The sequence below is a fragment of the Bos mutus genome, chromosome 2 (assembly GCF_027580195.1).
Source record: "Bos mutus isolate GX-2022 chromosome 2, NWIPB_WYAK_1.1, whole genome shotgun sequence".
Lineage (NCBI taxonomy): Eukaryota > Metazoa > Chordata > Mammalia > Artiodactyla > Bovidae > Bos > Bos mutus.
The window spans coordinates 26,344,311-26,371,620 of record NC_091618.1 but is presented as its reverse complement, the minus strand read 5'-3'; the positions used below and the strand labels follow the sequence as shown (position 1 = coordinate 26,371,620).

Sequence of the window (27,310 nt, the reverse complement as noted above, 5' to 3'; positions counted from 1 at the left end):
GAGCATGTTCTAAATAGGAAAAGAAGTATGTCAAGGCTGTATATTGTCACCCTGCTTATTTAACTTGTATGCAGAGTACATCCTGAGAAATGCTGGGCTGGAAGAAGCACAAGCTGGAATCAAGATTGCCGGGAGAAATATCAATCACTTCAGATATCCAGATGACACCACCCTTATGGCAGAAAGTGAGAGGAACTAAAAAGCCTCTTGATGAAAGTGAAAGAGGAGAGTGAAAACATTGGCTTAAAGCTCAACATTCAGAAAACAAAGATCATGGCACCTGGTCCCATCACTTCATGGGAAATAGATGGGGAAACAGTGGAAACAGTGTCAGACTTTATTTTTTTGGACTCCAAAATCACTGTAGTTGGTGATTGCAGCCATGAAATTAAAAGACACATACTCCTTGGAAGGAAAGTTATGACCAACCTAGATAGCATATTCAAAAGCAGAGACATTACTTTGCCAACAAAGGCCCATCTAGTCAAGGCTATGGTTTTTCCAGTGATCATGTATGGATGTGAAAAGCTGAGTGCCGAAGAATTGATGCTTTTGAACTGTGGTGTTGGAGAAGACTCTTGACAGTCCCTTGGACTGCAAGGAGATCCAACTAGTCCATTCTAAAGGAGATCAGTCTTGGGTGTTCTTTGGAAGGACTGATGCTAAAGCTGAAACTCCAGTACTTTGGCCACCTCATGTGAAGAGTTGACTCATTGGAAAAGACTCTGATGCTGGGAAGGATTGGGGGCAGGAGGAAAAGGGGACGACAGAGGATGAGACAGCAGCTGGATGGCATCACCGACTCGATGGACATGAGTTTGAGTGAACTCCAGGAGTTGGTGAGGGACAGAGAGGCCTGGTGTGCTGCGATTTATGGGGTCGCAAAGAGTCAGACACGACTGAGCTACTGGATTGAACTGCTGCTGCTGCTGCTGCTAAGTCACTTCAGTCGTGTCCAACTCTGTGCGACCCCATAGAATTGAACTGATGCATATATAAAATAGATAACCAACAAAGACCTACTATATAGCACAGGGAACTATATTGATCATCCTGTGATAAACCATAATGGAAAAGAATCTGAAAAAAGATGGACACATGTATATGTATAACTGAATCATTTTTTGGTATATCTGAAACTAATACAACACTGTAAATCAACTATACTCCAATCTAAAATTTAAAATAAAAAAATTAAATTTTAAAAATGGTATGGTACATATCAAATACTCAAAAAAAAAAAAAAAAAAAAGAAGAAACCAATGGAAAAGACCTTCCAGAACTCCTCAACTGAAAAAAATTCTCCAAAGAATGGAATACATGCAGGCCCAATAAGGTTAGAGATTACCCAGTACCCAAAAGATGCTCAATAACCATTTGTGGCAGGAATGAAGGGCACCAAAGGGCAAGAGGACCCACACAGTACGAAAGAAAGCACAGCAAGTGGAGGTCTAGATGCTGTCCTGACCTCATATGGTTTCTATTTCAATTCTTCCTGGAAGAACAGGAGAGAAGCCATATTACTTTGGGTCTACTCTCCCATTGAAATCTCAACCCAAACTACCTGATCGGCATGACAGATATTTACTGCTCAGTGTTTCGAATAAGATAAAGTTAAAAAACACTTTCACTAGAGAAAGACTCATTGCTGGTTCTTTTGTCTTACCTTGTAGATTTGGGCTTGCTTCTTTAAAGGAGGAAAGTATGAAAGTTCCCTACACAAGATTGTCACAATCCACTATCCATAAGGTAGTTACGAGAAGTTTGTAGAGTTCCCAAATAAGACTTATATGGCACAGCCTCGGGCCCAAAGCCCCTGGTTTGCCCAGGAAGGGGGTATGGTGTTGGGATTTATTATTACTATTATTATTTTAAAATCCACTTTCCTCTTCTCTCCAGCCCCTCATGTCGTCATAATCCACCAGGTGGCCGGAGCACAGGGCAGCAACACTGATGAATCACATGACGTTCACTTAGGTTTTATCCATTGTACGAACCAAGCCTTAAAAGTTACAACCGGGTCCTTTCAAAAAATGGTCCTGGGCACGGTCTTCATTCCAGTGAAAGAAGGATGGACTGTAGTTTATGCCACAAACAAAATACTACGGTTGTAATTCCAAATGAAGAGACGATCGAGATGTCTCAGAGAAGCTCAGCGTCTGGCAGCAAACACGGCGTTGAAACGCGGAGGCGGTGGTCTATTTATATAGGTACATGTATTTTACAGATTAGTGATGGACGGATGTACTTCTGAGAAACAATTTGTTCCAAGTCTAATTCAAATGACAGTTGTCATTTCTGTAAGCCCCACGGTTTCAGCAATCTGTACACCAAGCAACGCTGCAGATTTTTTTTTTTCCTTTAATTTCAGAGGGCGAAGACGAAGTAAAAAAAGTGCAGTTCTTCAATTAAAGTGCATGGATGAGGTAAACTAATTTCAAGAGTTTTGAGTTTATTCAATACTGGCTCAGACTGGAACCATTCTGCCGTGTATCTGCTGCATTTGGGTTCTCATTGCCTGGACGCTGCTCAAGACCTTATTCTGGTGTGTGACAGCTGTGATGCCAATCCTGGCCAGGTCACTGTAAGTAGGGGGAGAAAAAAAGAAGGAGAGGAAAATATGATGAGGGCTGAGAATCTCTTCCGGGCTTCATGCAGACACACATTTGAATCAGCCACAATTAATACAGCACAACAAGGCAGGTGTATTAAAATGTTTAATTAAGTAATTGAATGCAACAATGTAGGTGCTTTATAGAGGCTGTGCAAAATTATACTCAATCAATCAAAATGAAAGGCATTCCAGTTTTCTTTTTAAAAAAAAAATGAGTAGGATGATTATGCAGCTCAAAGCAAAAAAAAAGAAAAGGAAAATACTATTAAATCTAGATTTACCCTTTGTGTTACATCGCTGAGTACTTACTCCTGGTTCATGTGCACTACAGCCTCTAGCGTGGTATAACCAGCAGCAGTGAAGTTATCCTTATACCGGTCCATTTTAATGGCTTGGAGCCAATCGCCTACTGATACCACGGCGGAGAACTCAGGGGAACTTGGATCCAGCAAGGCAGTGTTAGGTCTGGAAATGGAACGAGAAAGTATAGACAGACAACAATTATCAGTGAGATAGCATGACTCAGAAGTCAGATGGTCCAAGACAGGGGAGGGGAACCAAAGTACCAAGAAAGGACTTTAGATAGAATCACCAGCGACAAACATCATCATGTTATTTTTCAACCCTAATTTCATAAAGCTGCAAAAGCATGTCTCAATCACCCTACTTGTTTTTAACTTCATTTCCTGCATTTGTTTTATGTGGACCTCTTAATGCATTAAGGATCAGAGCAGGTCTTTTAACAACCTAGCCTGGGGCAAAGGTTGGCGGGGTGGGGGGTGGGGGCGGCCCTTGTTGCTGAAACTGGCTCAGTCTTTGCAGAAAGACAGTCCCTGCCAAGACAGAATATCACAGACTTTAGTTCAGCAGCTATGGAAACCTTAGTGAAGGATAAGTAAGGAAAACTGAGAGCTTGCAACCTGCCAGACTTGATGGAAGCAGAGAGAACACTGAGAGTTCAAGTCCGGCATGTTTCCAGCCAGGTTTGCAGGCAGGCTCAGTTCATTCAAACAAACGGGACAGCAGGGAGTTAATCCCCTCTTTAATCAACCCAGCCTGACCAGCACGTGTGCCAAGACTGGCAGGAAGAATGGCCACTTTGATCACTGTTTGGATTGTGGAATGTGCTTCTCGTCTTCCTTTGCTGGGGCTCCTAAAGAATCATTTCAACAAATTCTAAGCGCTTCTTATTAACTTATTTATTAGTTGACGCATTTCTCGGGCCAGGTGTTTCACATTAGATCACCATCAAGAGCAACTAGAGTTCAAGGTAAGTGATCTGTCCTCCTTCATGAGATTGATAAACAATAAATAACCTATCCATGGAAAATATTTATTAAGTGAATTATATCTTGATCATCAAACTACTTAATAACCATAGGATAAACATTAATAGGGTATTTTATACACCTTCACTATAATTTCCTGCATAGCAACCTTTTTACTTATTAAATTCTATTTTCTTAAACTTCCTTTCTATAGAAATTACAGAATGCGGTTGCTCTTAACATTTTGATCTGATTTTCATCCTGTGACTATGTTCCTTGAACATGAACATCTAAATCAGAATTATATTATCATCCTGAATTTTCAACCAAAAAAATCCTTTTCTTGTAAAAAAAAAAAAAAAAAATCAAGCCTATTTAATGGCCTAACTTTCTACATAGTAGAATTAATCCAATCCATTTTTCATTTTAATTTTTACCTAAGTTGTTTTGATTTGCATAACTTCTATTTTATATAAGTATATTAACAAAACTTGTTTTATCAATCAGTTCTATCCAAATAATAGCTTGTTTATGACCTTTCTTTTTGTCCACTATATTAATTAAATAAAATTTTCCAGGTAATATTCTACAGATTTTTATGGTAAGAATAATCAAGATTTCATTCTTTCCCCAATTTTGAACCAGTAACAAATATGGCCACATAGAGTTTGAGATATTAGTGTTGAATGTTTACCAGGAATGTTTGTTAATGGACAAAAAAAAAAATAGTTTGCATTTACTTCTAACTTTAACCAAGAGCAGTAGAAGAGCAACGTGGAGGCACTACGTACCTGACAAGGTTAAAGTGACCTTAGAATGAAAATATGCTTACTCAGTATTAATTAATTCTAAGGGTCATTCTCAAGCTTATTCTGGAAGCCTTTGTGCTCTTTGTGGAACGCTGTGACATTTGCCTAATTTTGTGCTGAATCACATACCACGCTATACTACATCCCATTATCAGCAAGCAGTAAGAAGTATCAAAGCTCTGTATGTACTATCAATGAGAAAAATTCAGAAGTGAGAAAAGTGTATCCAGTAACTCAGTTTGTTCTACCTTTTGGTGCAAAGCACTATACAGAGTTAGCATGCTACCAGGAGAAGCCTCAGGTACCAAAGAACTGGACTTGGACCTTCAGACAAAACGCATGGGATCGGGAGCTGGAGATCTAAAAGTTGGGGGAGGTTTACTTTGGAACAGAAGAAACTAGCTACACCTGGAAAAGAGGTCTTAGCGCCATCTACTTTCTTCCTCTTGGGGAAGAGAAGAACCAAAAATAGGCCAGAAATGATGGGAGATTTTATTTTAGGTTACTTGCAGTATCTTTATCTTTTCTCTGGACTGAAATGCTTCTTTTTTGCTCTTTCCAATGAAGTGCATATATGTGTGTTAAGTCGCTTTAATCATGTCTGACTCTTTGCCACCCTATGGCCTGTAGTCTGCCGGGCTCCTCTGTCCGTGAGAATCTCCAGGCAAGAATAATGGAGTGGGTTGCCATGCCTTCCTCTAGGGGGTCTTCCTGACGCAGGGATCGAACTTTCATCTTGTGTGGCTCCTGCGTTGCAGGTGGATTCTTCACCTATGAGTCACCAGGGAAGCCCCTACCAATGAAGTAACTATTTTATGGGTGGGCCAATCATTCTAATTTTAAAAACTTTTCTCAAATATTCATCTGCATGTTTGTAACTTGATCCTGTTTCCTTCTCCTCTTGAAAGACTCAGAGCAACTTTAAGAACCAAAACCGGTGAATCTCTTGCCTCAATTCACATTTTATTAACTCAGAGCTGTTTTGGAATCATTTTTTGTTCCTATGTTTCTTCCCCTTTCAAAATGTAGCATCTAGTAGCCTGACTATCTTCCAAAAGTACATTTCCTCCCTCTACGTTTTCAGTTCCAGCCCCACAAAATAAGCACTGTGCTTTTCCTTTGTTGTTTTTTTAAAAACATTTGTTTTTCTGACTTTTTTTGAGGCCTGACAAGTACAAGGCTCTTCAAAACGGCAAACAGAAAACTACCTGAAATACTCCACTCAAGGAGGAAGAAGCCACCCAGGTTGCAGACCTGTGATGTGGCCTCTGACTAAAAGCCAGCAATTAAAGTGAGTAACCCTTGCATGCCACCGCTGAGGTATTCTTTCACACATCACTATTAAGAAGCAGGGCTAACCTGGAGCTCTCGGTCCCTGTCCTCTTCAAGCTGTTGGGATTGCGGATGAGTTTGTCCAACATGTTGACAATCTGCCCAAATTTCGGCCTGTCGCTCCTCTCCTTCTGCCAGCAGTCTAGCATCAGCTGGTGGAGCGCGATGGGACAGTCCATTGGAGGGGGCAGCCGATAGCCTTCCTCGATGGCTTTAATCACCTAGCAAAAAAAAAAAAAAACCCACAGAATGGTATGTTAGTTTGCCAGGCAATCTGTTGTTAGAGGTTTACCCTCCTGCTCAGCAAGTTCCCTGTCCATTAAGCTGCCAGCAAGCTTGAGCATGGGAACGGCTCCAATTCTTTCACAGAAGCCAGAGCTGGACCTGAGCATTGCTGGCAGCAGGGCAGGGAAGCCAGCCGTTGCTATGAGGGGTTCTCAAATGGCAGACAATGCCCATCAGGAACTCCAAAGTGAAGATGCCTCAGGGTTCCAAGGTGGTTAGAACCCAATCAGACCAACCACATGGTGTTGGCCTGGCCCCCAGAGACCCAAGGGCAATGACCTTCTCTGTTCTTCTATCAGCTAATCGCTCTTAGCAAAAGAGATTCTAGCTTAGGTAAGGGCTTTAAAGAGATTCCTTAGGATGCCTCCAAAATGAGAGTCCTTTTGTGCCACTTTAAGCCTGTGTCTTCTTTTATTTCTTTTGGCCACACTGCATGAGATGCAGAATCTTAGTTCCCTGACCGGGGATGGAACCCACACCCCTTGAAGCATATCTTAACCACTGGACCACGAGGGAAGTCCCAAGTCTGTGTCCTCTTGCTCAGACAGTTGATGGGTCAATACCAGAGCCTGTCTTCCAGTTCAGAAGACACTATTTCTCTGAATTAGCACATTCTTCAACCCCTCCAGATGCCCCACCATTTTTACTTTTGGAAGACCAAAATACATGATTTGTCAATTCTGTGTCTCTTTCTTGGTCTCAGCTGATCCTGCTAAAGGTACTAATAGCCAGATTAAAAAATATAAAAATAATAATTTAAAAAACCTTCTTTGGGGGATTTATATTTCAAGGGGACCCTGACACATCTAAAGAAGGCAGTTATAATGGTAGGTGACAACTGCCATCCAGAGTGGTCCTCCTGCCAAATAAGACAAGTCATTCCATAGGTTTTCTTCTAATTCTGACTTTTCTAATTGTCTTCACAGATATTACAATATTTTTCTCATTGACTTTTCTCTAAACCCCTGTTCTTCAGGGTGTGAATCCCAGTAACAGTATGGTAAGCCTCCTGCCCAAGTTAAAGAGGGGAATTACTTCTTAATTTCTTGGCTACTCATAAGCTTTGTTTATGAATATCCTATATGATTCTGGAGGTACTTTTCTTTGAGGATGTTTAAAAGTTTTGTTTGTTTTTAAATCAGTCCTCCCACCCTCCCCGCACGCCCGCACCCCCAAAAAATGATAGTTCCTAGTGAAACCACCACTGGCTGCAGCCACCTCAATGACCATGACGGAGTTCCCCTGTGGTGCGTCTATTACTGCTCAGTGATCAGCCTTCAACAGAAAATAATCAATTCAGTTGGGTCCAGTTTCTATACAGCAGTATTCTGTGGTTCTTTTTAAGCAGGATATTGTTTTCGTGTAACAATTATCTTGTGATTTATTAAGCTCTCTGAATCCTTTTCTCCCATGTATTTTTGCCAACCTCCTACCGTATTCATCTTAATTTACTCCTTCTAAAGCAGACTTCTATATGCTAATTTACTGAGCATGCTTCTATTTATTTCTGGCAAGGATATTATGTCAGTTTGATCCTTTGACTTTCTTTTATCTTTCCAGGTGCATGGTGTTGACTCTAGACTTGATGAAAACATTTTACATTGAATTGATGGGAATGTGAGCAACACTGGGCTGACGCCAGGTGAACAAAATTTGTTATAAACCCTCAGACTGCTTAGTATTCTTTCACTAGCTCCCTTTCCACTGCCAGCTTGGAAGATGGCTTGTGGGTGAACAAAGCATATTTTCTCAGTTTACTGCTAAGTGTTTGGGGCTGGGGGCTGGAGGGAGAGAGACAATTAAAACAAACTTGATGAAAAACTTGATAAATTTAACATATTTTTAACAGTTACTTTGACTCCATTCACCATATGCCAAATGAATTCTCCCATGAAAGTAATTCTTCAGTTACATTTCCTATTGATTGCTGTTCTACACAGACTCCAACACAGAGAGAAATGCATGTGAATAATAGATCAATAATATTTGTGGGGGTGAATTGGCTTCAGATGCTTTTACATGGATAAAGGCAAACAACTAAAAGTTTAAAACAATGAAATTGTTTTAATATAATATCAGATCAGATCAGTCACTCAGTCGTGTCCGACTCTTTGCGAGCCCATGAATCGCAGCATGCCAGGCCTCCCTGTCCATCACCAACTCCTGGAGTTCACTGAGACTCATGTCCATCGAGTCAGTGATGCCATCTTAATATAATATAGAAACTGTCAAAACTAAGTCTGAAAATATTTATTTAGGGTGGGAAAAATGACATCTTTAGATATTCTGCTTTTATGAGCACTTGGCTGCTGCTCTCAACTGAAATAAACACAAGCTTAAACTATACAATAATTAAATAATACAGACACTATTCCTTCTTTGAGGGCTTCTCTGGTGGCTCAGTAGCAAAGAATCCACCTGCCAATGCAGGAGATGCAGGTTAGTACCCTGGGTTGGGAAGATCCCCTTGAGAAGGAAATTGCAACCTACTCTAGTATTCTTGCCTGGGACATCCCATAGACAGAGGAGCCTGGTGGGCTACGATCCATGGGGTTGCAAAACAGTCAGACACAACTTAGTGACTAAACAACAGCAAACTCCTTCTTCTAGGCTGTTGGCCTTTGTTTCTCTGCATGTCTCTTACTCAAAACCAAATGTTACTACAAGAAAGGTAGTTGAAGGTGTCTTTATAATCACATCAAACAGTAGATTACACACTGCTCACTTTTGTAGTCTGTCTCTGTGAGAGTGGGACTATAAAGAAAGCTGAGAGCCCATGAACTGATGCTTTTGAACTGTGGTGTTGGAGAAGACTCTTCAGAGTCCCTTGGACTGCAAGGAGATCAAATCATTCAATCCTAAAGGAAATCAGTCCTGAATATTCCTTGGAAGGACTGATGCTGAAGCTGAAGCTCCAATACTTTGGCTACCTGATGCAAAGAACTGACTCACTGGAAAAGACCCTGATGCTGGGAAAGATTGAAGGCAGGAGGAGAAGGGCATGACAGAGGATGAGATGGTCAGATGGTATCACCGACTTGATGGACATGAGTTTGAGCAGGCTCTGGCAGGTGGTGATGGACAGGGAAGCCTGGCGTGCTGCAGTCCACGGGGTCTCAACGAGTCAGACACGACTGAGTGACTGAACTGAACTGAACTGAGTCTGTCTCCAGCCTGTAATTATCTATCAGTTATGCTAGCTGTTGTCTTTCTTCCTATTTGTTATGAACCTTCCTTTATAATTTATAGGTACTACAGTGTCAAAACTACCATTCCTCTTAATCTTGTCAGAGAATTCTTTTTGCCCCACTGGACATAGAGCACAGTAGCTTCTGTATTGCTCTAAACATTCTTCTACTGATTAAGCAACCAGCATCCTATTTCTTGAGTACACCTGGTTTTTCACTTAATTGTCAAGGTTTTGCAACATCCTGTTGTTTCAAGACAAGGCAAATGGTCAGGTAACATTCCACTTCAGAGAAAAAAAAAAAAAACTTTTTCTTAAATAGTTTTTATTGATGAATTGAGTATCACCCATTCGTAAACACACTAGCTGCTAATATTTCACTTCACCCAAAAATATTAGGAAAGTTTTAAAAATGACCATTTTATTTTGTTCTGATTTCCAACCCTTTTAGAACTAATACTTTCCTAGAAATAGCTAGTAAGTATCCTAAGAAGACCCCCCTGGTCTAGGTTTTTTTTGTTGTTTTTTTTTTTCTTTCTCACTGGAGATGTTTGTAATTAAATTCTATTACTCTGGAATCTTATTAGTGTCATTATTGAATGCTTTTCTAAAATTGCAGGCACTGTGGATACTCCCATACGAAGTAGTCCAGATGGTACATTTAAAGGGATGTGCATAATTTACAAAGGGTCATTTAGTGAAGCTTTATTTTAGAGTCCTCAAGGGGCAAGCTCTAATTACAATTTTGCCAGCTTTAAAATATTCACTGGTTTTCTTCCAATAAAACTTTCATGTCAATTTCACTGCATGTGAAATGTGTTTTTCATATATCCCTGCATTTTCTTAACACTCAAAGTTTAATTTTGTTTCAGTATGAACTTGAAAGCTAACCAACTAAAAATACTGTTTCATATCACTAATCAGTTGAGCTATGCATCTATCTGTCTTATCAATCTATCTCCCATACTATACTATTTAGGCTTTGAAGTTTTGATCCTTGAAATCAATGACCATAAGTTTTAGCTAGATTACTAGACGGAGAAGGCAATGTCACCCCACTCTAGTACCCTTGCCTGGAAAATCCCATGGGCAGAGGAACCTGGTAGGCTGCAGTCCATGGGGTCGCGAAGAGTCGGACATGACTGAGCAACTTCATTTTCACTTTTCACTTTCATGCATTGGAGAAGGAAATGGCAACCCACTCCAGTGTTCTTGCCTGGAGAATCCCAGGGACAGGGGAGCCTGGTGGGCTGCCGTCTATGGGGTCACACAGAGTCAGACACGACTGAAGCGACTTAGCAGCAGCAGCAGCAGATTACTAGACACGTTTGTATTAGGACCCTGAAATTTAATGTATCAGTTCACACTCAACACTTACTCCATCATATGGTAACATGAAAGTGAAAGTGAAGTCGTTCAGTCGTGTCTGACTCTTTGTGATCCTATGGACTGTAGTCTACCAGGCTTCTCTGTCCATGGGATTTTCCAGGCAAGAGTACTGGAATGGGTTGCCATTTCCTTCTCCAGGGGATCTTCCTGACCCAGGGATCGAACCCAGGTCTCCTGCATTGCAGGCAGACACTTTACCCTCTGAGCCACCAAGGAAGCTCATTAACATGAAACTTCCTGCATCTCAAAAAACATATCTTTCAGAACATAAAGACTCACATCTTGATTGGACATGTCCCAGTAAGGTCTCTCTCCATAGGACATCACTTCCCACATAACGATCCCGTAGCTCCATACATCACTTGCAGATGTGAATTTACGATAGGCAATTGCTTCTGGTGCAGTCCACCGGATAGGAATCTTGCCACCCTGTGAACATCCAAGCTCTAGATTATTCCCCAAGTACGTTGATGTGCCCTTTTAGTTTCTGAATGTTACAGTTTCTGAATGTTATTACTGTGTGCCAAGCAGGACAACAGCATTCCTGAGGTAGTTTTCCAAACAATCACAAGATACTTGTTTATTCTAACGAAAATGTTCCAGGTTGAGACAGTTCTCATATGTTTTCTTAAGTTATGGGGAAGTAAACAACTAATCTCATTAATTGTTTTTTTAGATATTATCTGGGCTCTGCTTAAGGCAATACTGTAATAGAAAGGATATTTCAAGTTTTACAAAATACACACTATCTGTGGTGTATACCAACGAACGTGCAGCTGAGACTAATTTTGACTTCTTGTTGGATTCTCTTACCCAGCAGCACAAAACCAATACTTAGTACTGCTTCAGAAATCATGAACTAAGGAAGTTAAATACGAATATTTCTATATATTCCACTGTCATCCAACTCTGACAGAACATAAGAAACACGCCTAACTTAGCTAGAAGATAATATGTTGAACAGGCTCTTAGAGGAAGTCAAATAGTACCAGATGCTAGAGCCATTACTGATTTTAATGGAGGGAGGGTGGGATTTTGATTATTTAATTTTCTAAAAAGACACCTGCAAAAATGGTAAAGCAATTGAACATTACCCCCCAAAAGTTTAAAGGTCTCAAATGTCTCTTGTTGATTATGCTTATGTGCAAGGTATTTTTAATGGAGTTTCAAATTTCTTAGGGTTCCATCTGGGGAAATTAATTCAACTTTAATTCAGACCCTTAAACTGTTCAAAAGGACATCATTTAAAAGTCTTCTTTGCTTCATTAGGGCTACTAAAGAGGGCAATAAACTGTACCATAAATTTCATTGATTCACTATACTTTACACTGTTATTACATTTATGCTTGTTCCATGCAGTGAGACACTTGTGCTGCCTTCCTTAAATATTTTGGCTATATAAATGTATTATTCGAGAAGCTTCTTTCTGCTTTCCCTTCTCCAACTACTGGGGGAAATAAAAAGTCTTTAGCATTGATAAAAGCATATTCTTTGCTGAATGAATGGACTTAGAATTTTGGAGAAGGTATGTGTAAGAATCAAAACTACAGCCATAGAAATGGAACACTACCAGAAAACATGCACACACACACACACACCCACCCACCAAACTATACCAAAAAAATCCCTAATGCTTACTATTACAGATGCAAAATGGTTAGCATTAAAGGAGGAAAATGGCTGGTCTGCTTCATGTTGATTTTAACAGTGTCAGCCCTAATGGCCAATAACTTTTATGATTCTGTGTTTATTCCATTAGTATCTTATATTCAGATTGTCCAGCTAAGATAGCAAAGCCATTAACTGTATGCTGATAACTCTTCACCATGCCTTAATCCCGGCTTATCTACTAGTAGTAAAATGCAGGCCATTAGATACTGGGAAACCTTGTGTAGCGTAAATGTTTTATAAATCTTGTATATACATTCTCAGATTCGGTAGGCAGCTGACTAGAAACACTGTTCTGTCTTGTTTAAAATAAGATTTTTTTTTTAAATAATGAAAAGGAACCATGTATAAAATCTAAAACAAACTAACTGGAAGAAAGGAAGGAAGCAAAGTAGATTAAGTGTGAAAAAATACAATAATGTGACGCTCTAAATTGTGATCATACATCTAGAGCGTATTTCAAAATTTCTCTTGGAAACACGGTTTTAAAACAGATGCATGGCGATGAAGAGGCTCTGAAGGATGAAGTAACTTATAAATATCATAAAGAGCTTAATCATCAAGTGAGAGGAACAGTTTCATTAGAGTCAAAGCTCAGAGGTCACAAACCCTTCTTACCCTGGTGGTATATGCTGCTTCTGGATCGTCCTCTAGCACTCGGGACATGCCAAAATCAGATACTTTGCAGACCAAGTTGCTATTGACCAGAATATTCCGTGCAGCCAGGTCTCGATGGACATAGCTCATATCAGATAAATACTTCATCCCAGACCCAATGCCACGAAGCATGCCCACCAGCTGAATGACCGTAAATCTGCCATCATTCTTCTGCAGAGGAAAGGAATGAGGTACAATCTCATTAACATTAAGCCTAATTAATTTTCAGGAAGCATTTATTACTTGGATCTTTTTTGATATCTGTATCCGGTGTGCAGTGAAATTCAATACGATTTCCGGGCCTTTTGGACCAAAGTCACTAATTCATGAGTAGAGTATGAGCAAGGAGCTGGGTTTGCTTCCTGTGATAGATGGAAATTATCCAACTGTAATGAATCTATGGCTCCAACAACCCCACAATACAAAAATAAATCAAATGCTACCCTCCTTGAACATGGACTGTTAAAGAGCCTTTAAAAATCACATCATTCTCTATTTCTCCTCTTCTTCCTCTGCCCCATTAAAAAAGGTCTGTGTACAACCAAACAGAGCACACATTCAGAGTGTGTTAGAGTTTTCGAAATACCAACATTCTTGGGTTTAATATAAAGTAGTTACATACCCTGAGGAATGCATCCAAGGAGCCATTCTCCATGTACTCTGTTATGATCATTACTGGTTTACCTAGAGTTTCCAGAAAGAAAAACACAAAACCCTTGATGAGCACTGCAGTTAATGAGATAAAAATGGGCTGTGCACAATTTTCCTGCCAAGACACCTGTCTTGTGCGATCTAATTTAATTAAAACAAGCCAAGCTTATGCCTCAGCTGTGGGGAGCTAGGAATGAAATATTAAAAGGACGAGTAGGTTTAAATTCCATCTGGAAGGTTAACCCTTTGGGTGGCTTGTTGACAAGGTCTTTAACTAAAGTGGCCTCCAAAAGCCAGGGGCATGTGATGAGTATTTGCTCTCTCAAGCAAATGGAGAAGAAGATAAATGACCCATTTAAAGGAAAAAAAAAATCTTTAGGATAATTAATTAATTTTGCCCCCAGAACAGACAATTGTGCAATGCTAAAGGAATCAATGAACAGAGAAAGGTTTTTTTTTTTTTTTTTTTACCTATTTAGAGAAACCCAAGTTTCCAGGAGCAGTAGCTATGCTGAATACTTCATTACCTGGAACTCATCTTAAAGCTCAAGCATGTACAATCTTAGCTTTTCCCCCACCTCACTCGGGTCAGGGGCTATAGCCTGTCTTTTCCCTTTTCCTATCTATCAATATACTCAGTCTATTTGCTTCTTTAAGATGCCAACCTCAGCAGCAGCAACAACATCACAGGAAAGGGTCAATAAGTGGTTTCATCTTAGCAGCAATTTTAGTTCAGGACTGGAACATTTGTGCACCCCAGTCCCCTTTGTAAGCAAAGAAATCAAAATGATTCTAAGTTTGGAGAAGTGGGGACACACTTTCATTTCGCTTTCATTTTCTTTCTGAGGATCTTAGGAAATAAGGATGGTTCTTTAGTTTCTTAATCCCTGGCAATGGACTCAAGGTCTGAAGTTCCTTCTTTCTAAAGGTATTTGTAGGGTCGCAAAGACTCAGACATGACTGAGTGACTTTCACTTTCACTTTTTCTTTTGTGGGAGTGAAGAGGGAATCAAAAGTAAATCTTTGATATTTTACTAAGGCTAGGGGTAAAGCCGGAGAAGGCAATGGCAACCCACTCCAGTACTCTTGCCTGGAAAATCCCATGGACGGAGGAGCCTGGTAGGCTGCAGTCCATGGTGTCGCTAGGAGTCAGACACAACTGAGCGACTTTGCTTTCACTTTTTACTTTCATGCATTGGAGAAGGAAATGGCAACCCACTCTAGTGTTCTTGCCTGGAGAATCCCAGGGACGGGGGAGCCTGGTGGGCTGCTGTCTATGGGGTCGCACAGAGTCAGACAGGACTGAAGCGACTTAGCAGCAGCAGCAGCAGCAGGGGTAAAGCAAAGAGAGTCCCTGGGAGGAAAATAAAATATTAGTTTGATAAATCAAACTAATTTTTGACTTATCAAAAATACTCATTGTTGTCCTTGTGGTTATGACTTAATCATGGAAACTGGACTGGGATGTGTCATTGCCAGAAAGTCCCCAGAATTATTCTAAATGGATACATTTTCCACCCTACCCCTATCAAATTAGACTCTCTACTGGCATAGGGAAAGGGAATATGTCTTCATTTCAAAGGCCAAATTTTAGAAGAGCAGAAGTTTTTAATACCAGTGAAGTCCCATTTATCAATTTGTTTTTTGGTTATGCATTGGGTATTGTGCCGAAGAAATCTTTCCAAGGCAAACATGTTGAATTAGGAAACAACACCTTGGACGTTTTATTTACAAGGGATGAAGGAAAGCAGACAGAAGAAGCAGGAATCTCAGTGTAGACTAAAGGATGAATAAAACCACTTCTATTCTCTTTTCCCTTGGCTGCTGGGAGAGGTCCCTGACTGCCTTGCCATCCTCTGTCAATATAAATAGGAAGCCCTGAGTCCTTAGGCTCACTGACCCTCTATATCCGTGACCACACAGAAAAAATTCATCTAAATGAGTTTTAATGAACCTGCCTCAATCAAATGCTACTTTGTCAACTCATGAGAAAGGGTGATTCCCCTGGCGGTACATTAACACCTACTTCCGTTTCACCAGGCCCTCTGGAAACGTGGGGAAGACAGCACAAGGTTCTAAAGAGAGGGGGGTAGTGGCGAGAATTTATAGTCTCTGTCCATTTACAAAGTTACTCAAGGAACTCAGACTCTCACTTCACCTTTTCACCCTTACACCTCCCTAATCTGACAGTTGGCATCATCTTCACAATTTTTCTACATTCCTTTTCCTGTTTATTAAAAGTATCCATTTGTCAGAATCTATGAGCACTACAAGATAAATGTCTGCATCGGCACAGAGGGGCTTATAAAATGGGTCCCAGTTGGACTCCTGGGTGGAGGCATACCCATCACCAGAACAGGCAGGGATGTCATGGGGAAGGGAGAGGTGGGAGGGGAGGGGTGGGGGAAGGGGATAGCTCCTCTGGTGGAAATTTTAAATCATTTTAATTCAGCGACAACTGCATTATGCAAATGCATCCAGTCGTTTATAACAGTTACAGCTGTAATAGCTACGGGTTTTAGAGAGGCACGGTGGGATTTTAGCACAAAGATCCCCTGTTTTTTCTCTCTTCTGCAGAGGTGCTACAAAAATCACTGTCTGCCCCAGGAAAAACACCCCAAGCTGAACAGAGCCTCCTTGTGAGAAAATGGACCTGCAGAAGTATTTAAAGGGAATGTTATCTTTTAATTAAAGAAGTGAAGGGCAAGCCCAGAGGCCACTGGCTACAAAAAAAAAAAAAAAAATGCTGTCTGTAAAACTAATCTTAAAAAGCAAATAGAGCTATTCTATGCTAATTATAGCCTTCACCTTAGGTGGAAAATTATATACCCTTAGCACCAAGGTTCCTTTTTAAAGGATTCCAAAGCTGGGGGAAAGATGTACTTCTTAAGACATAATAATACCAGTTAACACTGAAGTTTTTTTTTTTTTCTTTAATTTGCTATATAAGCATTATGCCATTCACCCTAAATATTTCATTCAAAACAACCTTATAAGGCAAGTTCTATTTTTATCTCTATTTTACAGATGAGGAAACAGAGAGCTTGAGTAACCAGTCAACACCTCACAATTTACTAGCAGAAGATGGTGTGCAAATCTTTGGTCACTAGGCCAAAGAGACTCAAAATGTGGTCCCCGGGACTACAGCATGGTTGACCTTGAGCTCTTTAGATCGTGAGCTCATGGGCCCCTAACCACTGAACCAAACCTCTGAGGATGAGGTCCAGGAAAGTGTTTCAATGAGTTTTCCAGAAATCTGATATATGTTTAAGTCTGAGGACCCCTAAATGAATGTATATTTTCCACAACTTTCTAGTAATTCCTTATTTTCCCTGCCTAAAGATTGTGTACCCTTGCATGTTATTGACCTCTTTGCCCCAGACCTAATGTCCAGTGTTTATACTCCTTAAATCACCCCCACTTCACCCACTGCAGCCACCACTCTGCACCAGTTGATGGAGGACGCTTTTCCCAGGCACCTGGAATCAAATGGTACACTGGCTTCCTGCAGACATAGCCCCAGGCTTACACGATCCTTGACTTGTAGTAACTGTAGTAGGTACTAAGACTTCTGGAATATAGCCACCTTCAATAGGAACCATTTCACCTGCCCTGTTCATGTGGTGCTTTATAAGTGGGTCTTAGCCAGCCTTACAGATGTATTCAGGGTTTGCCTCGCAAAATGCATCTGTTGAGCTGTGTCGTATTTTAACTGAAGCGTGGTTCATGGGCTCAGCAAATGCTAATGGACTAAAAAAAGGAAGGTTCAACCAGGTGTTACTGGAAATAGGTGCTGAACTGCAACTACCATAAATCAGGCCGAGCAGACAAGCAAATCCCCCAATATAACAGATTTCCAGGATGCACTCCTTGCATCTGGAACCAAAGCTTCGAGCACAAGGTGTGGCGAAGTTCTGTAGTGTTTTATAGGAAAAGTACTTAAAATTTATTTTGCTTACCATCTGCTTGCGCCTACCCTGTGACAATCAGTTTGGTCTAGCAAACATTTGAAAGATGGCGAGGCATACTAAAAATCTGCAATATTAATTTTGCTAAAATCTCACACAAGCTGCTTTGGAAATAGAGTATCAGCCTACACCACAGACCCATTTAGAACTGACTACAAGATTAATGACTTGTCCTGCACTGATTTCCTCCTATTAGCAATCAGTGGGTCTGTTCCATCTGTCATTTCCCTGGAAAGAAAATGTGTGTTTAATTTGCCAGTAACTTCTAACTTGGCTTTGTAAAGGGAGCGACCCACGTACATTTGGTGACAACTCCTTCCAAGTGAATGATATTCGGGTGATCAAACTGTCCCATGATGCTGGCCTCGCTTAAGAAGTCCCTTCTCTGCTTGTCTGTATATCCAGCTTTCAGTGTCTTGATAGCCACATAGATTTCTCTTTTGCCAGGCACTTTGAGACGCCCACTGCATACTTCACCAAATTCACCTTTGAGAGAGAAAAAGAATTGACTCTGAACCAGAAACACATCAAAAGTGAAAGAACTATAGGTAGCATTTGTGGAGTGTTTATTAGCACTGTGCTGGTGTTTTATGTAGATTAAGGAAATTTCAGGTACACAGCTATTTACATATATAGGCACACACAGTATATTCATAAGCCTTTATATAATCCACATATATCTATATTTAATATTCACAAAGAAAACAGGCTTATAGATACAGACTTACCAACTCCTATGACTTTTTCAATCTTAATGCACGATGCGTCGATTTCTTTGGCAAATTCTCTAACTGCTTGGTTGGGATCTTCGTACGTAAAGGGATCCACATAAGTTCTAACACCTGAGTAACAGACATGCAAAAGATTGGCAAGACAATTCTCTGCGTGCATGCTAAGTTGCTTTAGTCATGTCTGACTCTTTGTGACGCTACGGACTGTAGCCCACCAGGCTCCTCTGTCCATGGGATTCTCCAAGCAAAAATACTGGAGTGGGTTGCCATACCATCCTCCAGGGGATCTTCCTGACCCAGGAATCGAACCTGCCTCTCCTACATCTTCTGCATTAGCAGGTGGGTTCTTTACCACTAGCGCCACCTGGGAAGCCGGAACACTTTTCAGGAACCACTAACAAACTGAAGTGCTCTGGATCTAAAAATACTCGGCACAGGAACAGTTTTCTTAGCATGAGAAAAATAGCATAGGAAAATGTTTAAAGTCTCGCTCTATGTTTTGTTAGCAGGTAAACGAGAATTGTTTGCTACGTAAGAGGCTGTAGCTCTACAGAGTTCCTGGAACGCCTTCACACTTCAAGGATGAAATTTTTTAAAAAAACCACCTATCCCACGGAGGGAAAGAGAGTCTCCATAAGGGAATTTGGAATGTGTTAGCTAAACATTGTTGTCCTGGGGACTTCCCTGGTGGTCCAGTGGTTAGGACTCCATGCTTCCAGCGCAGGCGGTGAGGGTTTGATCCCTGGTTGGAGAACTAAGATTTCCGCAAGCCATGTGGCACAGCCAACAAATAAATAAATAATTGAAATCAACAAAAATGACTTAAAAATATATATTGTCCCAATCAGCCGCTCAAGTCCTGTCCACTATCTCCAGCTTTCTTCCCTTAGGGAAGATACAGAAACTGTTTCAAATGGTCGTGCTACAAGCTGTCACGTTTTGCCCCATATCCACCAACAATTGATAACAGTAAACAAACTAAACCTAGGTTAAATGGACAAGAGGGATAATTAATCTACTAGTTGATTTGAAAATGCAAACTCTATATTGGAGTTCCACTTTTATTCAGTTTTGGAAAGAAGGTGCTGTAAGTAAAGACACTGAATTTCACCTGGACGCTTCTGCTGAAGAAAATACTGTAGCTGAATCATGAATGCTTTGAATACCAGGAAGGGTAATTCAGCCACACCCTACAGTCACTTGTAAGCTAAATTCAGAATGTGAGCACTTAGGCAGCCAGAGATGTCTGGACAAGATGCATTAGAAATTAGTGGGAACTTTCCACTGGCATTCACACCTTGCCTCTCCCTTTTGGAGCTCCTGGAGCTTTGGGGCACTGAGAGATGTAGGATACGGGTTGGCCCGATCCCTTTGATTTCCCAAGACTGTCAGTTTTGTTCTCATCTCAAAAAAAAAAAATTACATCATTTTTGTTATTAAAAATATATACTGCATGCAAATGAGAAAGTATGGTTTTAGCAAAGGAACAAGATGAACAAAGGGAAAATTACTGGCTACTCCATGACCCTTCATCACTTGGCATGCTCTAGCCAAAAAAATCTTTCTCAAAATTATTCTTCCTGCCCCATCCCCCGCTAACAGGGTAGCTTTTAACCACTTGGTACTATTTAAATGTAAATTACTTAAAATTAAATGAAATTTAAAATTCACTTCCTCATTCATGACTAGCTGCTTTTCAGTGTGTGGTCACTGGCTAATGAATTGGATGGTGCAGATAAAGACCTACCATCACCTCAGCAAGTTCTACTGGATGGTACTCCTGAAGAGTCACTAACCACTGTCCACTTCAGTCTTCTATCTTCCTCAAGTCATTCAATTCTTTGAATTTACTCTTTGGAGCCACTTGGAACATCAAAATAACTAAAGTCCACTAAAGAAATATTGACAGTCTCGATTTCCACAGCACAAATTCTGCCGTGTGTGTTCAATTCCTTGTTGTATTTGTTCCCAAAATGTTAACTTCGGAAAAATTGTTACCTGTTAAATCTTGCCACCAAGCTACAAAACTGAGCCAGCTACCAAAACTTTTTCAGGGTGGAGCATAAAATAAGGGAAAAAAGCATTTAAGGAAATTCCCCAATCTCCATCTTTAATCTCACCTTAAACAAACACCAATCACCTATTTTAGTTAGATATGCTGAAGTATATTATTTGGATAATTCCATGAACAGAATACAATATTAATAGCCAAACGAATATTATTTAGACATTTCTAAACTGAAAACACAAGAAATGCTCTAAAAATAAAATTACTTTTATCCCAATTTTCTGTACCTTGGTTCAAATGTTTCTCTTCATCTGCTTCTTGTTTTGCTTTACTGTATTTACTCCGTCTATTAAAAGATAAAAAATATATATTTTTTCAGAAGCTGTAAACCACAAGTTCTTTGCTACCATAAGTCAGGTAGTATACACATTTCACAGATGAGAAAACTGAGGTTTATGGGAGGTAAAATAATACGGTGGATAGCTTGTCACCTTGATATTAATAGTAAATAATGGTTTCGAATACAAGCAGAGTCCAGAGTCTCTACTCTTAACCACAGTATTAAACTGAGGTGATAAAGCAAATATTTTATAATATAATTAGAATTTTAAATCTTCAGGTGAAATTTATTGTATTGAAGATAGATTATAATTTACTGGCTAATTTCCCCACACATAATTTCCCCACTTAGTTTCTCTAAGTTTGGTATCGACATGTAAATAGTGCTACATTGAAAATGGCTAACTAACAATGACCTATTGTATAGCACAGGGAACTCTGCTCAATATTATGTGACAGCCTGGATAAGAGGGGAGTTTGGGGGAGAATGAAACATATGTATGGCTGAGTCCCTTTGCTGTCCACCTGAAGCTGTCCCAACGTTGTTAATCGTCTATACTACAAAACAAAATAAAAAGTTAAAAAATAAATTTCCCTTGGTGAATTCTGCACAAGGCAATAACGGTCAGTATGTGATAAGCAACAGTAAGCTCTCTTGCTTTCACCACAGTAACCACTACCACACACACACACACACACACAAAACCTCATTATCTCATTATCGTGCTATATGATATCCTTAAAACAATAGTTTCGTGGTTATTGGCTTCAATTGCTGCATACAAATTCCTAAATTATTAATGACAATTTAAGAGGTAAATATTTGCTTCATACTGGATTATATTCCTTAAGAGTTTGTAGAAAATACTGCAAGAGTAAAAATAAGTTTCCATTTGTAGCTAATTCTTTTTTCTAAAAAACAGTGTATGGTCCTACAGTTGGCATTCTACTCTCAATGTCCCATAGGAGTGATATCTGACTTGGTTATAAAAAATCTTGGGAAAAAGAAACCTTGAGTATATAAATCTTTACTCGGTAATCTTGATACATTATACATGTACACATGTGTCCATGTGTGCAGGCGTGTGTGCATGCTAAGTTCTTTTAGTCCTGTCCAACTCTTTGCAACCCTATGGATTGTAGCCCGTTAGGCTCCTCTGTCCATGGGATTTTCCAGGCAAGAATACTGGAATGGGTTGCCATGCCCTCCTCCAAGGGATATTCTCGACCCAGGGATTGAAACCGCATCTCTTAGGTCTCCTGCATTGACAGGTGGGTCCTTTACCACTAGCACCACTAGATACCCTGTGTCTACAGGTATATACATTAAATAAACTGGAAAATCAACTCAGTTGATATTAGAGCTCTCTAAAGTTGGGAAATGAGACCACATTAGTGAATAAAACATGTGCATTTATGTTTTAGCCAAAAATGTCAAGTTTACATTGCAGTTTATAATCATCTTGTAATTTTCTTAGCACTTTAAAGATGAGGTCAGTCAAGACTCTTACATATGTGGAAACTGAAGCTCTGTGGTGACAAAGGATTCCCTGATGGCCACGGAGGGTCGAAGCAGTATGGTCCTGTCTGAATCCGATAACCTGAACCCCTGCACTTTGAACAAGCTGAGAAGGGCAGGATGCTCATGGAAGAAAGGGGGCCACACAGACCAGAGAACAGCCCAATCACAGTCACGTATCCCAGCTCCTCATCCACATTCCTCTCTAAATTGTCAGCAATGCAGGAACCAGCTCTGCAATCAGACCCTCGGAGCCTACAGATGTTTCTCCGTGTGTATAATTCCCTTGCAAATAATAATACCTTGCCTTTTTACACTGCATTTAACTTTTCAAAGTGCTCTCATTACACATATTATCTCCTCCCCTAACTGTTTGCAAAGCAGGGACCAGCTTAGTAGACACAGACCTCAGACCTCTAGAAGTTACTAGAGTTCACTTTGAAGTCAAGTTGTTCAGTCTTAAATAGCAGCTTGCATTTTCACTTTGCATTTAACCTTTAAAAGAACCTTCACATCTGTTATTTCATTGCATCTTCTTAACAATCCAATGAAAGCAGTCCGGCAGATAGACACACACTCAGTCCCACTGTACAGATGTGAACGATGGAGGCAGACGGGCAAGTCATTCACCCATGACTCTCCAGCAAATATAGGAGCGTGTCTGCCACATCCAGCTCACTGCCTCTCATAGTGGAGATGAAGTTACATGATGATATCTGGTGAGAGTTAATTATACGTAATAGCACATTTCATATCAGTAAACCCACTTAAATTGGATTCCACTTGCTCTCAAAAGCCATCGCTTCATCAAAGAAGCTTAACAGGTTTAAACAACCTGAAATCAGACGCTTGTATGAAAGATGTGGTTCCCTCCAAGCCTCCCCCCTTTCCTCTCCTTTTAAAGGAAATACAAGCGTGTTAGGTCAGGGACTATGAAAACATTTTATGTCGGGGAAACGCGTGGCTAGGTCCCAAGGGTGCGATAGGGCCCTGCCAGCCTGGGAGATTGTATCTTATCAGAGCTCCTAAAAGCATTATCTAAAATTACAAGTATATCTTTTAAACCACTTTAGATAAAGAAACTGATCTGAATTTCTTTCCTTTAAAGAAAAAGAAAAAAAAAATGCATTGTGCAAGGAAGCTTTTGTCCCAACTTTAAACTGTCAGTGAGTTCGTCAAAAACCCTGATAGATACCAGAAGAAAGAAGTCTCAAGAAGCCTAGGAGTGCTGATTTCCATCAACACATTCATGAAATCTGTGCAAAGCCAGAGGCAACGCAAAACGGCAAGAATCATTCATTATAAGGTTGACCTGCCAGTCCCTTCCTCATACTTCTAAACACAGAAGGAGGAAGTAAATTAGAAGAGAAGGTGTATTTTTAAAGAAACTTTACTTGGAGTGTTACTTGGAAAAGTCTCTAGTGGAGTACAAGGAATGCTGACAAAGAAACACAAGGATTACTGTTCAAAGGCTAATTGTAGCCTATTAGCTACTTAATAATACCTTGAGAACTAAAAAGCCTGAGTCCTGCTCTCCCTTTGTCACCTGATGACCCTTTCTCCTTTGGTTCAGGGTAGGACAATGTGTCCGTTATTGTCCAGAGAAAGAAAGCCCACTGGAGCTTATCACTGGGTCAGCCAGCCCACAGGAAACCACACCCATCTAAAAGGGTGCGAAATTGACATCTGAGGCAGATCACCTGAATGACAGAAGGGAACCTTTGTGGAAGATTTTCTAATTATTGAGATGTGGGCAAGCTGATTAAAAAAACAAACCAAAAAAAAGAAAAAAAAATTGGTAAAGAGGGGAGTGGTTTATGAGTGAATGCTCCAGAAGGAAATATAAAACCTTTCAACTAAGTTAAAGGGACTTGTCTGCAGGTGAAACTTTGAAAGCTGTGAATAAGCCCACTGGAATTGGGGTATTAACAGACAGTGTCCAGGAACAGCAGGAGCCCCTGGTGCTGCCCCCTCAACCAACACGTTGCTCCTGGCTCCTCAACTATCCGATAAAACCAACAAAATAGTGGAGGGAAGTGTGGCAGGGCCCAATATACACCCCACTTTTATGAAAATACTAACTTCCCTGATCGAGTCGACAGATTTGATTGATGGAGTTCACTGTTCCAAAACTAATTAGCAAAAGGTAAGTAATTTATTCAGCTAAAGTGCAAATTAAAGAAGATAAAGCAATGTAATAACTAGCATGGCTCCAGGAGGACCCTTTCCAGCGTTTAATGGCATCACCCACGAAGATTCATCGAAGTCATCCTTCTTTTTCCCCTTCCTTAAGCTGTCATTGTTCCTGCACCAAATGATGGCTAAATGCTCTTCACAAGCAACATTTTGAAATGGGTGGAAGTGAACCGAACGATTGCACACAAGTTGTTTAGAAATGTTCCCGCAGTACCATCTGCCCCCTAATTGTAGAAATTTACATGACTTCATCAGAGCCAATTTAGGCTAACATTTAAGTGTATTCATTCTTATGTGATCATAATATTCCAATTAGGACACCAGGAGAGATAGATAGAGACTGAATGGTAACTGTTTTAGCATTATGAAAAGAGTTTCAGCTCCAAAGAGGAAAATTGTAACCTTCAGAATACAACACCAACTTGCAAAGTCTGACTTCTTAATAGCATGCATTAGAAACACATTAAATCACAGAACAGAAATGTACCAACATCACATCATGGAGGAGACTCCTGAAGCTCTGGTTCGCTACAACTGTCAACATTAGCATTTGATGTAGGTCTATTTTCCAGTTCAGAAGACATTAACATAATCTGTCTAGACGCAATATTGGAAGTCAGGAGAGATGGACTCCTGTTCTGATCAAGCAACTAACTAACTAGCTGTGTGACCTTCTGTAGTTAATTGTTTCACCTCTTCTCCAAGCCTCAAATTCTTAACATACAAGATGCCAGCAATTTTGTACCCTGAGCCATCCATGTCCCTCCTTTACAAATTGTGCCACAGCCATTTCATTTTTTTCTTAACATCAATTCATTACTGAACTTCCTTGGTGGTACACAGGATAAGAATCTGCCTGCCAATGCAGGGGACCCAGACTCCGTCCCTGATCTGGGAAGATCTCACATGCCTGGGAGCAATTAAGCCCACGCACCACAACTACTGAGCCCACATCCTGCAACTACCGAAGGCCTTGTGCCTAGAGCCCATGTGCTGCAACAGGAGAAGCCAGGGCAATGAGAAGCCCAAGCACTGCAACTAAAGAGTGGCCCCCACTCTCTGTAACTAGAGAAGTCTGTGCACAGCAACGAAGACCCAGGGCAATCAAAAAAAAAAAATCAATTCACTATTTTTTCTTTAATTCAGGTAAGAGGGGTACTTTATAACCTTAACATAACTAGAAACCCAGCAGCACTAGCAATGATCAGAAGATCAGTATAAAAACCACCTATGGCTGGTTATCAGGCAATACTTGTGTCTGATCACCAAACTGTCCTTTAGAAAAGAAGGGCTCATCTTGCATTTCAGTCCTTTCTTAAAGTGTTTCTCATACATACTAAACAAACAAACAAAAAATACTATTTGGGGAAGACACACTAACCTAAAGCAACCTAAATTAAGACTATTCAGGACACTTCTGGAGGTAAACTGATGAAGTCATTAACACAAAAGGGTGGGGGGAGTTGTCAGAGAAATTTAACACAGTCAGTCACTAGGATCATTAGTCCTGAGGTTATGACCTTATGATTGTATTTTATGATGTCATTGCTAACAGTCAAAAATCAATTTTAAAAGCAATAAAGCAGTTACACTGTGGCAATCACAAATGTACACCTACAGGAGTATAAAGAAATGGTGCCATGTTGCTAATGGAATGTACATATGCGGTCTAGGAGAAGATTTCTAGGGACAACATCACATAAATACAAGAAATGCTGCACCTCTAACAACCCCAGATGGTAGATATAATTACATGCTCTGAAAAGCTGACAGAATCCTTAAATTATAACTTATATGATAAGTGACACAGGAAGACACTGATCAAAGATGCTTATAAAAAATGTAAGTTAATTTCCTCAACATAATGTGGATGGTAAAAACATATAATAGGTCTAAGTCAATGTATTCTGTATATCATTTTAAATAAATAAAATTTATAAACTTTGAAGTCTGATATTTTCACTGAGATCCCCAAATGTTTACATTTCCAAGTTGGTCAAACGGAAAAACTGGATCTTCTCATTGGAGAAATCAGAGATTAACTCTGATTTGCCTAAAGCTCAGGCTTCTCAGTATAAAGTAAATACAGTGAAATAAAAAACAATTGTTATATAGTAGAAAAAAAAAACTAGCAAGACACTGGCTATGAGCCTGAGGACATTTTTTTTTTTTTAATGACAAACTAGCATTTTTCTTTGAGCTAATCATAAGGACTAAAATTTTTGTCACTGTGTGGGTCTCTGCTCATTTACATCTTTAACCTCCCCTGTCATCATAGGAGACACGAGGGTATGGGGAGCCACTGTATCAGCGGTAACATCTCTTGCATCCAAATTGCTATCAACCATCCAGGGCTTCCCTGGTGGCTCAGATGGTTAAGAATCTGTCCACAATGCAGGAGACCCAGCTTCGATCCCTGGGTTGGGAAGATCCCCTGGAGAAGAGAATGGCCACCCACTCCAGTGTTCTTGGCTGGAGAATTCCATGAACAGAGTAGTCTGCCAAGTTACAGTCCATGGGATCACAAAGTGTCCGATCAACTGACACTTTTACTTTGCATCTTTGGCTCTAGGAGGCAAGAAGCAGCCCCATCCTTTTCCAGGCAAGGATGTTTTATCTGTTCCTTTCCCAGATGGCTGACTGCAGCGTGGGTTTCAGGCATACCATGTACCATCTTTCATTTGTACTC

At 40.2% G+C, this 27,310-nt stretch overlaps 1 protein-coding gene across 2 annotated transcripts in view; it reads right to left on the bottom strand.

The window, feature by feature from the left end:
- Positions 1-27,310, bottom strand: part of EPHA4 (EPH receptor A4) — a 161,887-nt gene that overhangs the window by 6,924 nt on the left and 127,653 nt on the right. The window contains exons 9-17 of one of the 2 annotated variants that reach the window (XM_070385995.1): positions 20,855-20,913; positions 18,557-18,670; positions 18,129-18,314; positions 13,832-13,893; positions 13,171-13,380; positions 11,164-11,313; positions 6,051-6,244; positions 2,896-3,079; positions 1,667-2,582 (exon numbers count right to left, since the gene is read on the bottom strand). In XM_070385995.1, coding sequence (XP_070242096.1) covers positions 2,920-3,079; positions 6,051-6,244; positions 11,164-11,313; positions 13,171-13,380; positions 13,832-13,893; positions 18,129-18,314; positions 18,557-18,670; positions 20,855-20,913 — 1,135 coding nt within the window. In that variant the 3' untranslated portion in view covers positions 1,667-2,582; positions 2,896-2,919. The remainder of the gene's footprint in view (positions 1-1,666; positions 2,583-2,895; positions 3,080-6,050; positions 6,245-11,163; positions 11,314-13,170; positions 13,381-13,831; positions 13,894-18,128; positions 18,315-18,556; positions 18,671-20,854; positions 20,914-27,310) is intronic. The other variant, XM_005888450.3, reaches the window with a different exon arrangement.